At 38.6% G+C, this 13,863-nt stretch overlaps 1 protein-coding gene across 4 annotated transcripts in view; it reads right to left on the reverse strand.

Annotated features, from left to right (window-relative positions):
- Positions 1–13,863, reverse strand: part of LOC107847409 (beta-galactosidase) — a 60,275-nt gene that overhangs the window by 25,511 nt on the left and 20,901 nt on the right. For 3 of the 4 annotated variants that reach the window (XM_016691627.2, XM_047409225.1, XM_047409229.1), the window contains 2 exons: positions 12,887–13,033; positions 10,329–10,407 (listed from right to left, as the gene is read on the reverse strand). In XM_016691627.2, the coding sequence (XP_016547113.2) occupies positions 10,329–10,407; positions 12,887–13,033 (226 nt within the window). The remainder of the gene's footprint in view (positions 1–10,328; positions 10,408–12,886; positions 13,034–13,863) is intronic. The other variant, XM_016691635.2, reaches the window with a different exon arrangement.

Consider the following 13,863-nt stretch of genomic DNA (forward strand, 5'->3'; position numbering starts at 1 on the left):
AAACTGGCTAACTACACTAATAGCAAATGAGATGTTTGGTCGTGTGATCGTAAGGTAGTTGAGTTTGCCAACAAGTCTCCGATATCTACTAGGATCCTTTAGAGGCTCCCCCTGTCCTGGAATAGGTTTACTATTTGGATCTATCGGAGTGTCCACATGTTTGCAATGCGTCTTCTAAAATGTCTAAGGAATATTTTCTTTGCGTAATAGCAATACCATCACCAGACTGTGCCACTTCAATGCCTAGAAAGTATTTCAGCTTACGCAAATCCTTAGTCTGAAAGTGACTTGAGAGGTGTTGTTTGAGTTGAGAAACACCTTCATAATCATCACCTGTGATAACAATATCAACAACATAGACAATTAAAAAGATACGTTTGCCATGAGATGAATGCCTATAAAAAACAAAGTGATCAACTTCTGTTCGAATCATTCCAAACTCTTGGACAACAACTCGAAAACAACCAAACCATGCTTTAGGAGATTGCTCGAGACCATAAAGAGATCGACAAAGTCTACATACTAGTCCAGACTCCGCCTTAGCAACAAATCTTGGTGGTTGCTCCATATAAACCTCTTTAGCAAGTTCTCGTTATGTCTAACTGGAAAAGGGGTCAATGTTTCATTGCTGCCATAGGTATGAGAAGACGAACTAACGCCATCTTGGCAACCGGTGAAAAAGTATCTCCATAGTCAATGCCATAAATCTAACGATATCCCTTAGCAACCAGTCTAGCTTTGATACGATCAATAGCTCCATCTGAACCTACTTTAACTGTGAATACCCAACGACAACCAACCATGGTTTTGCCTTTCGATAAAGGAACAAGCTCCCAAATACCATTATCATGCAAAGCAGTCATTTCTTCAATCATAGCTTGAAGACAACCCGGATGAATCAATGCTTCTGCCACAGTCTTAGGGGAACTTTGACAGTGGATAAGCTAGTAATTAAGGCATAATATGAAGGTGACAACCGATACTTTAAATAAGTATAAATAGGAGCTTGATTGGTAGTAGTTCTAGTACCTTTGCGAAGAGTAATGGGAAGATCACTTAATGAGTGCTCGACTGGAGCAGGAGACATTGTTAGAGCAGGTAATGAGTCACCAAGAATGTTTTATGTACCTGTATCAGAGTTGGAAATACTAAATGGATTAGAAGGCTCGAGAGGAGGCTAGGGTCATCGAGAATAGACCTTAAGAAAAGGAGGTCAAGCTGGGGGTGGCATAATTGCATAATCTCTCTCGGGACATTGATTAACTTCTTAATGGCAATACCAAATTGATTGCGAATTTCAGCACACAATTTCTGAAAGATGGAGAATAACTCAGACCCATTTTATATTAAGAATAACCACGCCCAAAGTCGCAAAATAATGAAAACCTAAGGAAGAGCCGACACAACTTGACCCCATATATCAGAATGAACAATTTCAAACATATAGGTGGCCCTATTATTGACGTGCTTTGGGAAAGAGGAACGAGTGTGTTTTTCAAGTTGACACGATTCACATTCTAACAAAGATAGACTAGATAACTTGGGAACCATATTTTGTAGTTTCATGAAACTCGAATGACCTAGTTGATTATGGAGCAATTCAGAGGAAGTGGTTGAAGTGAAAGTAGCATGTGGTTGAGGGGTGGATAGCAAGCACAATCCCTATGACCCATGTCCTTTTCTAGTTATGTCCCATATTTCGGTCTCGGTCCTGCAGAAGAATAAAGTCAAGGAAGGTTACAGCACATTTCTGATTTTTGGTTAATTTGCTAATGAAAATAAGATTATACAGACATTCAGGTGCAAAAAGAACTGATTTTAAAGATATGGAAGGCAAAGGGTGAGTTATACCTATCCCTTTACTATAGTTTTTGATCCATTAGCCAAGGTCATGGTATAGAGAGAATGGAAGGGGGTAGTAAGAGAAGAAAGTATTTTTGTTACCAGAAATATGGTCCAAAGCACCAGAATCAAGAATTCATTGCTCCTGAGATGAAGACTGTGACATAAGCAAAGGAGTTACCAGGTTGCATTGTGCAAGCAGCTGATGAAGTTGATGATTGTTGCCTTGATGCTTTGTACTGTAAGTAGTCAATATAGTCTGCTGCAGTTATAGTGATAGATATAGATGATCCATCCCTAAAATCAGGTGCAGGCAAAATATCGTTTCCGTTATGAGCCACATTTGTTGTGTATCTATGGTGGTCATTATCGTATGGAGGCATGAATCATGACTTACCAAAAAAGATGTAGAAACCAGCTTTAACAAAAAACTGGCGGAGTTTTTTTTTTATTTCTGTGATTCTGTTACTGTTTCTGCAACTCTGTTTTGTAGTTTTTTTTGTTCTATGATTCAGCTTTGCAGAATCTATTTCTGCAATTCTGCTTTGCAGAATTTGTTTTGAGAAATAGAAGAAAATTTAAAGAAAGGAGGTCTCCGATACCATGAGAAATTAAAGGGAGAAGAGAAGAGAAGAGAATTTGAGAATTTGTCTTAATTATTCCCTCAAGCTAGTGAGGTTAAATAGTGTTACAGAGAATGTAAATAAGGAAGAAAACTAATAAGAATATTACACAATATTCTAAGTGCCTAATGTGGGAGATTTGAAGATATTTCCACATCTTCACTATTTAATAAATATAGAGATATTCTCATATCTAAATTATCTAGTAATGATATCATATTTAACAATGCATACTCTCGATAATTGAGAGATCTACTGGTTAATATGAAACAGGACATGCCAAGCAATACACCTCCGAAAATAAAAAAAGAATTTTTAGTATGTGGCAGAAGACAGCTATAAGCATAAGAGAGACAGCTAGAGAGGTGCTTGGGGTGTCAAGGGGCAATGTAGGTGGTTGTCGAGGGGATTGGTGGTGGATTGGAGAAGTTGAATGCAAAGTGGAAGCTAAGAAGGCACCCTATGCTAAATGGATGTAATGCAGGGACAAGGAAGAGAGGCAGACGATAAGGAGATTTATAAGGTGGCAAGGACAACGGCTAAGTTAGCGGTCACAAAAGCTAAGACGACCAGGGGACAAAGGCGGAGATGAAAAACTTTACGGGCTTGCAAAGATGACGGAGAAGAATGCCCGAGACCTGGATCAAGTGAAGTGCATCAAGAAAAAATGGCAAGCTACTTTCACAAACTATTGAACGGAGTAGGTAATAGAGCTATTGTGCTAGGGATTGGGAGCACTCTATGAGAGATAGGAATTTCGGATATTATAGATGCATTAGGGTTGAGGAAGTGACGTCCACTATTAGTAAAATGAGCAGGGGAAGGGGAAAAGGGAAGAGTGACCGGACCTGATGAGATTTCAGTGGAGTTTCGAAAGAGCTCAAGTACGGTAGGTATGGAGTGGTCGACTGGATTGTTTAGTGTCATTTTTAAGACGGCTAAGATGTCTGGAGAATGGAGGTGGAATGCAATGGTCCCATTGCACAAGAACAAGGGCGCCATCCAAAATTGCAACAATTAATAGTGGTATCAAGCTGTTAAGTCACACTACGAAAGTCAGGGAGCGAGTGGTGGAGATGAGGGTGAGGAAGGGTGTGTCCATTTCTGTGAACCAGTTTGGATTAATGCCGAGGCGATCTACTGTGGAAGCCATCCATCCATCTGGTGAGGAGACTAGACTGATGGAAAAATACTGAGAAAAAAAGAAGCGGAAATAGACATTCGTTCATTGACCTTGAGGAGACGAAGTACTTGAAGTGCAAATTTAGTGAGTTGACGCATGAGGTGGAAGTGGTAGTAGAGCTGGATTCTCAGGCCATTCAGAAGAGAGAAAGTTTCAAGTATCTTGGATCTATGATTGGGGAATAGAGAGATTGATGAGGAAGTCATGCACCATATTGTTGCAAAGTGGTTGAAATAGAGACTCACTTTGGGAGTCTTGTGTGATAAAAAAGTACCTCCAAAGCTTAAAGGAGAGTTCTACAAAGTGGTAGTCCGACCGGCTATGTTGTATGAAGCAGAGTGTTAACCAGTTAAGAACTCCCACATCCAAAAGTTGAGGATGTTGAGATGAATGTGTGGACTTACTAGGAGGGATAGGTTAGAAATGAGATTATTCGAAAGGTGGGAATGGCTTCAGTGGAATACAGGATGCGGAAAATGAGGTTGAGATGGTTCAGGCATGTGATGAAGAGATGCAAGGATGTCCCAGTACAAAGGTGTGAGAGGCTGGCTATGGATGGTTTTAGACGAGGTAGAGGTAGGCCAAAGAAATATTGGAGGAAAGTGATTAAACATAACATGGAACAGTTACAACCAGTGTTTAGGGAAGCATGATGTGGAAAAAAAAACAAGGCTCCGCATCACGCATTATGCGATGAGTGAAGCAATGCGACCACATCATTAAACTAAAGTGCAATTTAAAAGAAAAAATACCAAGTAGCATCTACACAGTAAGTCATAACTGAAAAGACCACAACAGTTATATAAACAACAATAAAGACGATATATATAAGCAAAAGTTTAAGTGAAACGCCAAAATCACAGGTTTGTTCGCCGAAACCATAAGGAAAAAAAGAGTGAGGAGCAGAATTGAAGAAATGGAAAACAGAGAAAAAGAAAAACAGAGAAAGAAAATAGAGCAAAACAGTAATTGATCGCAGCCGTGAACAACAAAAGTAAAAAAAGAAAAATAGTGAAGTCACAGCAATGAGCAGCAAAACAAAGACGAAAGAAGAAAGAAAAATCACCATAAAATATCAATGAAGAAGAAAAGAGGTTGCAACAGTGCAGTCACGACTCTCTTCAGAGCTAACCCTAAAATTTCGCAGAAGTGAAGGCAATAGTGATCAGACTCTTTTTTAACTTTAAAATTGGCCCGACTTTTTTATTTTTAATTTAAAATGGCCTTACAAATAAATCAACATGATGCGAGTGCATCGACTCGCATCTCACATCACGAGGTTATGCGCCCGCATTTGTTAAATAGCCTCGCATCTGTTATTCGCAGCGGGAAAGCCTCGCATCGCATCACCGCATAATGCGATGATGCGCTCACATTCCAGAACACTGGTTACAGCTTACGAAGGACATGAACTTTAATAGGAAGGTGTGGAGGACGCGGATTAGGGTAGAGGGTTAGTGGATAAGAATGCATCCTTACTAGTAGAGAGGAGTGCTTTGTTTGTAGATGTACCTATACTCATAGTGTTATGCATGTGTCTTGTATTTTTTTGTTCGTGATGTTTGTGATTTTCGAATAGATAGTTTATAGTTTCATTCTGTGGGCGTTTTGTTTAGTTTATAGTATCATTCTGTGGGCGTCTTGTTTCTTTTATTACCTAGTGGTATGTTATCCCATTTTGTTGTTTGTTTTTATGCTTTTTGCTTTGTATACTATTATTTATCCTAAGTTGGGGGCCATCCGAAACAACCTCTCTACTTTATCTGAGGTAGTGGTATGGACTACGTACACTTTACCCTCTTCAGACCCTACTTTGTTAAAATACACTAGGTATGTTGCTGTTGTTGACCTTGAGAAGGCCTACGCAAAGCTTCGAGAGAAGTCCTTTGGAGATGCCTAGAGGTTAGAGGTGTATCGATGGCTTACATTAAGGCGATAAAAGACATGTATGATGGAGCTAAAATGCGGGTTAGAATAATAAAAGGAGACTCAGAGCATTTCCATGTGGAAATGGGGTTGCACCAGGGATCAGCTCCTAATCCATTCCTCTTTGCACTAGTGGTGATGGATGTATTGACGCAGTGCATACAAGATGAAGTGCCTTGGTGTATGTTATTTGCAAATGACATAATACTAATTGATGAGAGGCGTAATGGAGTGAATGATAGGTTAAAGGCATGGTGACAAACTCTGGAAGCAAAAGGATTTAAGTTAAGCAGACCAAAATTGAGCATCTAGGGTGCAAATTCAGTGAGAGGTTGCATGAGGCAAGTGTGGAAGCGCGACTGGGCACACAAACTATCCCTAAGAGCGACGGTACCAAGTATCTTAGCACTATTATCTAGGGTAATATAGACATTGACGATGATGTCACACATCGGATTGGTGCGACATGAATGAAATGGAGGCTTGCCTCCGGAGTCTTGTGTGATAAAAAGATACCACCGAAACTTAAAGGCAAGTTTTACATAGTGGTAGTAGACCGCCATTGTATGAGACGGAGTGTTGGCCAACAAAAACTCACATGTTCAGAAGATACATGTTTGAGATATAAGGATGATGAGGTAGACTTGTGGGCTTACTAGGTGTGATAGGACCAGGAATGAGGTTATTCTAAATAAGGTGGGAGTGGCCTCCATAGTGGACAAGATGAGAAACGAGATTAAGATAGTTTAGACATGTGGCGGGACGAGATGCAGACACCGTAGTAAGGTGCGAGAGGTTGGATATAGTGGGTACAATGAGTAGAGGTAGGCCGATTAAGTATTGAGGAGAGGTGATTAGATAGGACATGACACATATTCTGGTTATCGAGGGCATGACCTTAGATAAAAGGATGTGGAGGATGCGTATTATATTAGAAGGCTGGTAGAGTCTGTTGCTCGAACTCTTTAAAAATGTCAACGGTTGCGTGTCGGATTCGCCAAAGCTAGTATTTTTTTTTTTGGAGAATCCCACACAAGTGCAGCATCAAAAGTGAAAAGTCAACACAACTTAGAGTAGAGTAGGAGTATTGTTGTGCATTAGTTGTAGTATGGTAGCTTAGGGTTTAGCCGTAGATGTTAAGATGGAGCTAATCCTTACTTATGATATCTATCATAGTTGTTGTTTATTGTGTTTCGACTATTGCACTATTTTGTGGTTGATTATTGTTTTTTGGTAGATTTTGCACTGTTCTCTTGTTAGTTGCTATAGTTTCTTCACTGTTCCTCTTCTTTGTACATGGATTTGCTACACTTGAGCTGAGAGTCTTTCGAAAAAGAGCCTCTCTACCTCCCCGAGGTTATGGTAAGGCCTGCATGCCCTTTACCCTCCACAGACCTCACTTGTGGGATTTTACTGGGTATGTTGTTACTGTACATTAGAATAGAAAATAAGCCTGGACGCTTTTAAAATTGAAAGGTGGGATTTTTATGGTTCTTTTAAAATCATATTTATCTATTTCCTGGGAAAGAGGCATCGTTTCCACCCCAAACTATGCAAGAAAAATCGAAGCCACACCTAAACTATACTAGTGACCTATTACACACCGAAACTATAAAAAAGTGGAACTTTCTACACCTTGTAAAGCATTATACCACTTGCATATGGTGCGGTGTTTTACACGCGCTGCCACGTCAGCATAATACGAAAAAAATAATAAAAATATCAAAATCCCCTTATTATTTTTATTTTTGTCATCTGCTATTATTCTTTCTTCTTCTTCATCATTCACTGCCATTTTTATTCACTGATGTCCCTTGTATTTGTTTTCCTCTTTCTTCTCTTCTTTGGACTAGTACTATACTAGGCTTCTCACCCGTCTTTCTTCTCTATTCGTTACCTTTTTTTGTATGCGGTGGAGAGTAGAGTTTGTGTACAGCTTTGGGATCGATCGGGTGTTGCAACTTGGAACTGAAAGTTTTCAAAGTCAATCCCTCTTTCATCAACCAATTTTTATCATTTTCTCCTCAATTTTACCTCCGGATCACCAAATAAAGAAAATTCATCTGGATTTTGTGATTTTTGAATGAAATTGTAATCAAATTGTTGGGTAACTGAATTTTGTTAGTTTTGCTTGAAATTATGATCAATTTGTTGAGTAATTAGAGAAAACCTATCTGAGTTTTGTGATTTTTGATTGGATATTTGGAATTGGATTTCTAAGTTTTGTGGTGATGTGTTTGTTGGGAACGATGAGAAAGAAGGGGTAGTGGTGATGGTGGTACTAGCACCCTTATTGGGGTTGGAAAGGGAAGATTCAATGGTGATTATGTGGGGATAATTTGGTGCTTCATCTTTGGGATTAGTGGATATGGGGATATTCGTCATCGTTTGAGTTCGCCGTAACACCGGCGAAGTGAAAACAACAAATTCAATTTGAATTTCAGCAAGCTCGTTTAAGCTTAGTTCGAAATTAGTAATTCAAATTTTGTTTCGAGATTTCGAAATTAGTGAAATTGACATTGATTCGGTGGGGTTGGAGTTTGGGGGTGGGGGTGATGAAGAAGATATGTTGGTTGGGGTGGGGTTGGAGTTTGGGGGTGGGGGGTGATGAAGAAGATAATGGTTTGGGGGTTGGAGTTTTGTTATTTTTTTTTTTTGCATTAATTTTTAATGTAGATGCACCTTTTTTAATTTATTTAATTATCTTTTTTCCACGTCAGATGTTCCACTTTTTTATAGTTTAGGTGTTTAATAGGTTACTAGTATAGTTTAGGTGTAACTTCGACTTTTCTTGTATAGTTTGAGGTGGAAACGATGCCTTTTTTCTATTTCCTATGATTCCTGATCTGGGAGAAAATATGTGTTCAACTTTCCAATTCTTCTGAATATGGAATTCTAATAGAGGAAGGAGCTTACAATAGAAGGACGGCTAAAGAAGAACAATTTTAGGCATAGCAAAGTCGAGAGCGGCTAGCTACCTTCGATAGTATTGAAGGGACGCAGTGAAAGAAATTGAAACACCATTAGAAGTAGGCAAAACTCCACAAAGTACACAGCAACCCTAACACATTGCATTAGAAGAGCAGTGTGGGGCCATGTAATAGGAAGATAAAAACTTCAAGTCGCTGCCATGTAGGTGTGACATGACAAATAATAGCGAGGGGCATCAAAAGACAAAACACTTGAAGATGAGTCCGAATAAATTTGAAGTGATACTAGAGCGGAGGGTTATGCGTCGCATGAAGAATAAAAATGTTCGAGTTGGCAAGGGCAGTGATGTTGTTCATGAAAAAATGGTATTTTCTACAAAATAAAAATTTGATGATTTGTATAAGAAGATCGTAGTTGAGAGTGAAGATTGAAGAAGTTGCCTTAGTTTGCAATATGCTCTCTTACTTCAATGCCATTCATGGGGTATATGTTACCGGTGCTTGAATTTCTTAATTCCATGAGTAGTCTTTATGCTTAGGATTTTAGGATGAGCTGAACCCTTGAACGTGACTATGTACTGAATGTGATAGATACACACAATTCTTGTTGGGTATTTCATTACTTTCCCTATATGACACTACTAATTTAGTATAGGCTCTACTTATAACCTGTTTGGCCAAGTTTTTTTTTTCAAAAGTGCTTATTTTTCTAAAATATGCTTATTTTTAAAAAGTGAGGTGTTTGGCCAAGCTTTTGAGAGAAAATAAGTTCTCTAGGAAATAGCATTAGTTGTTTTTCATAAGCTAAAAAATAGCTTCTTCCTAAAAACACTTATTCGAAAAGCACTTATGAAAATACACTTAAAAACACTTTTAAAAAGTTTGGCCACACATTATAATTGCTGCACAAAAGTGCTTTTTAAATTTAATGGTCAAACTCAAATTGCTTCTTACAAAAAAGTGCTTTTTTGAAAAGCACTTTTGAAATAACCACTTTTCAATATAAGTTGATTATAGAAGCTTGGCCAAACAAGCTATTAGTTGATCTTTTTGGACTATATTTGACTTAAGAAATGACAATGAGCTGGAAACGGAATAGGGCAACCTAGACCAATTATTTAAGAAATTAATTCAGTATTTACTTATTTGGGTTTAAACACTTTGAAGCACTCTAGAGTGGTTCACTAATCCGGGGACATTCCCATTCCTTAGTTTTAAGTTCCTCCTTCCCAATATGTGAAAAGGCTGAGAAAAACATTATTAAGATGCGTAAACTATATCATTACACCAAGCCCTATATAAAACAACAACAACAAACCCAATGTATTCCCACATAGTGGGGTCCGGGGAGTATAAAATATACGCAGTCCATACCTCTACACCAGAAGACGTAGAGAGGCTGCCTCCGATAAGACCTATATAGAGTCAGTACAATATAATCCTTTTCCATGTAAGACACGATATACAAATTTTGTTCCTATTCCTATTCTAGCACTCCCTCTCAAGCTGGTGAATATAAATCATATATAACGAGCTTGTTACAGATGTAACTAATATGAGGACCAAGTACCACGAAAATACCTGCAAGTTGATCATTTGACTTCAAAAATTTAGTAAAATATCTCCTAAGAGTAACACAACTTACAAACCAAAAAAGTTACACAAATATAGTACATGACTCACCTCAATGTACCGACACATACGATAATAATGTTCAAAAGCAAGACTACTACGAAAATAAGAGAACCTAAAATAGGTATCTTAATAAAGAACTCAATCAGAAAAGAGAAAAAGAGCATAAAGATATCAAAATGCAACACAAACCTATATCCGACAGGAACTCCATTCACCCAAGCATAGAAAGCTGAATCAACCGCTTCAAAATGTAAAAATATCCTGCGACCTGTCAAAACGCAGTTCTTTTTCAAAATGCAACGCAAGATTGGAAAATAACCCAATTTCATCACTGAAAGTAGGGAATGTGATTGAAGAGGGAATATTCATTCTCAATTTGGAGTGCAAGTTCAGTGAGGTGATGCACGAGATTGACGTGGAAGCGAGGCTTGATACATAGGCTATCCGAAAAGGGGATAGTTGCAAGTATTATGGGTGTATAATCCAGGGAAATATAGAGATTGAAGAAGATTTTACTCACTGTATTGGTGCAGGGTGGATGAAATGGAGGCTCGCATCCAGATTCTTGTGTGATAAGAAAATGCCTCCTAAACTTAAAGGTAAGTTTTACTAAGTGGCGGTTAGACCTGCTATGTTGTACACGACGGAGTGTTGGCCAGTTATAAACTCTCACATCCAAAAGATAAAGGTGGCGGAGATGAGGCTAATAAGATGGATGTGTGGATTTACCAGGAGAGATAGGATTAGAAATGAGGTTATTCGAGATAAGGTGGGAGTGGTTTTGGTGGATGTCAAGATGCGGGAAGCAAGATTGAAATAATTCGGGCATGTGATGAGGCTGTGCACTAATGTCCCAGAACGGAGCTATGAGAGGTTGGATATGGATAGCTTCATGAGGTAAAGGTAGAGGTAAACCGAAGAAATATTAGAGGGAGGTGATTAAACATGACACGGAGCAACTACAGTTTACGGAGGACATAACCCTAGATAGGAAGGTGTGGGGGATGCAAATTAGGGTAGAAGATAAGTCCAAAGGCATGTGTCCTTGTTCTGGTAGGTCGGAGTGCTTTGTTTTGGTATCTGTGCTAGTGATCAAAGCTAGTAGTAATAGTGTTATGTTTGTAGTGTCGTGTTTGTAGAGTTTTGCTAATGTTTGTTGTTTCGGATAGATCGGTTTAGAGTATTACTTTGTGGCAGACTGGTTTCTGTTATTATTTTTTTTTTTGACTTGCACCGGGTGTCCGAGTACTCTTCGAGTCCCGACTAATCCCGGGGGTGCACAGGCCCTCGGCAAGGAGTTTCCCGCAAGTGCACCACGGTTAATTCAGGGTTTCACCCAGTCCGATGGCCCTCAGAAATTGTTTGCACCCAATGGGAATCGAACTTGAGACCTTAACCTCCAGGCTAAAGCCAATTACCACCAGGCCAACCCTTGAGGGTTAGGTTTCTATTATTATTTGTTGTGTTAATACTTATTATTCCTATACAATGTCTTTTATGATTGTTTTTGTCTTGAGCCGGGGATCTATTGGAAACAACTTCTCTACCTCCACTCTAAGGTAGCGGTATGAACTGCGTACGCTTACCTTTCCCAGACCACACTTTGTGGGAATATACTGGGTATGTTGTTGTATGTTCATTCTCAATTTGGTTTATTCTTGTCTTGTTATTCCTTCGTCGTGGGGTAAGACAATATCATGAGTGAGACTAGCATTGCTAACTCAACATCACAGTGTTAGCATCAAACCACCTCCAACTGTCGACTACACCTTTTTCCTCCCACCCACCCATAGAGCTCCTACACAAAATCCAAGTATCCTATCCCATCTGACCACCCATCTGTTTATTTCTTCAAAATAATTTGAAAAGGAGACAGTAAAAGATGCTTCACCATTAGATCATGTTGCAAGTTTCTATCAGTAGGAATCAAGCTAAATTATGGCCTTGTAAACAATTATGGAAGACAAGGTTCCATATAAGGTGGATTGTTTTTCTTGGTTAGAGGCTAAGAAAGCATGTCTAATGATTCTCATTCCAAAAAAAAAAAACTAGAAGTTGTCCAGTAGAAGTTTCCTGTGTGAAAAAAAAAAACTCAGGAAGTATCAGTCATTTATTATGCATTATCTTGTCTCAGCTTTAGCTCCTTTCCTTTTTAACATCCCGGGATTCAGTTGGGTAATGCCTAAATCTGCACCGGACTTACTCAAATGCTGGAATAAAAAATGACTTAACACGGGTTATGGAATACCATCCCTGCTTGTATCTGGTGGATGGTCTGGAAAGACAGAAATTTGAACTGTTTTGAAGGCAAAGCCAACTTAGTTCAGAAGATTAAAATAACTGTATAGTTTTGCTTTCTTTTCAGTGCAAACCGGAAACTGCAGATAAGACGGAATCTATTTCAGAATTCACATAATCCTCCAATGATAGATAATGCGGGATCTTTTTTGGGTCATTCCACTACATCCGTATATGTTATAACCCAGTGTTGATTAATTCTTTAATAAAATCATACCTTTTTAAAAAAGAATAGGAGATAGATTTTGCCAAATAGTCTGATATTTTTTTTAACAAGGGTAACTTACAAATAGTCTGATAATAAAGCAACAAATAAGTACCTCCCTCAAATATATATTATATGTGGTATACAATAGGTGAATATATAAGAGAGATGAGTATGCCAGTATGGAATAGGAACCAAACAGCAAATTAACTGTGACACAAAATGGAAAAACGTAAAACCTCACCTTCCCACTCTTCAGGAAGGACGAAAAGAGTTCTGTAGCAGCCAGTAGGATTATCATCTGGAACTTTAGGTGGATTGAAAGCAAATGGATATATCGTATTTGTGTAAATAGGCCGGTCGAATCCATGCATCTGCCAATTCGAAGGAACTGTATTGATTAGAAGAACACAAAAGTCAGAAAGAGAAACTGATTAAAAAAGGTCAGAAGGAAAAGAATGACCTGCTTAGGACAGATAAGCCTACAGTCTACCAGTAGGTCGTTTCCACCATAAACATGAATGTATATCATAAATGAGCAAGACAGAAATTTAAATAAACAACTTGAAAAAAAAAATAGTTTTATGATGAAGCGCCTTGACAGATTTACGTATTTGCAGATTGTTGGAGTACGAGTAGGAATAGAATCCTACTTGAAAAAGGATTGAAATGTAGTGTCTATAAATAGGGTCTCAGTGAAATAATGTAGATTCATCAATTCAATAATATTCTTTTATTTTCTCACATGGTATCAGAGCATTGGCAAGAAACTTAAAGGGAAGAAACTCAGTAAGACAGGTTATCGTGCGTCAATTTCCGGTGACTGTCAAGGCTGATTTGTGTCCTCGTCTGTTTTGTAAGTGTTGTGAGAAAATCAACACCACCACAAGGTACGAAACACACAAGCGGGCAAACCCCAGTAAGCTCGTCGGGGTTCTGGTCATTCATGCATTGTCACGCACCGCCGGAAGAATCAGATCTGCGTCACCACGTGCCGGTGCGTGCAACATTTTCCGACCACTTCGGCAAGCTTTTTTTTCCAATAAGATCGCCTCTTCATACTGAGGTTTCACATATAGTTACTTTTTGATTCTGACCAATATTCGACAATTAGATCTAATATCCCGGCGACTAAAAACTTTTTTTCAGATTTCGACAACATATTTCTAAATTTTTTTGTCGGTTTAGTCCTGTGATTATGTCTGAACCCTTAATGGGGAG

Source organism: Capsicum annuum, chromosome 1 (genome assembly GCF_002878395.1).
Source record: "Capsicum annuum cultivar UCD-10X-F1 chromosome 1, UCD10Xv1.1, whole genome shotgun sequence".
Lineage (NCBI taxonomy): Eukaryota > Viridiplantae > Streptophyta > Magnoliopsida > Solanales > Solanaceae > Capsicum > Capsicum annuum.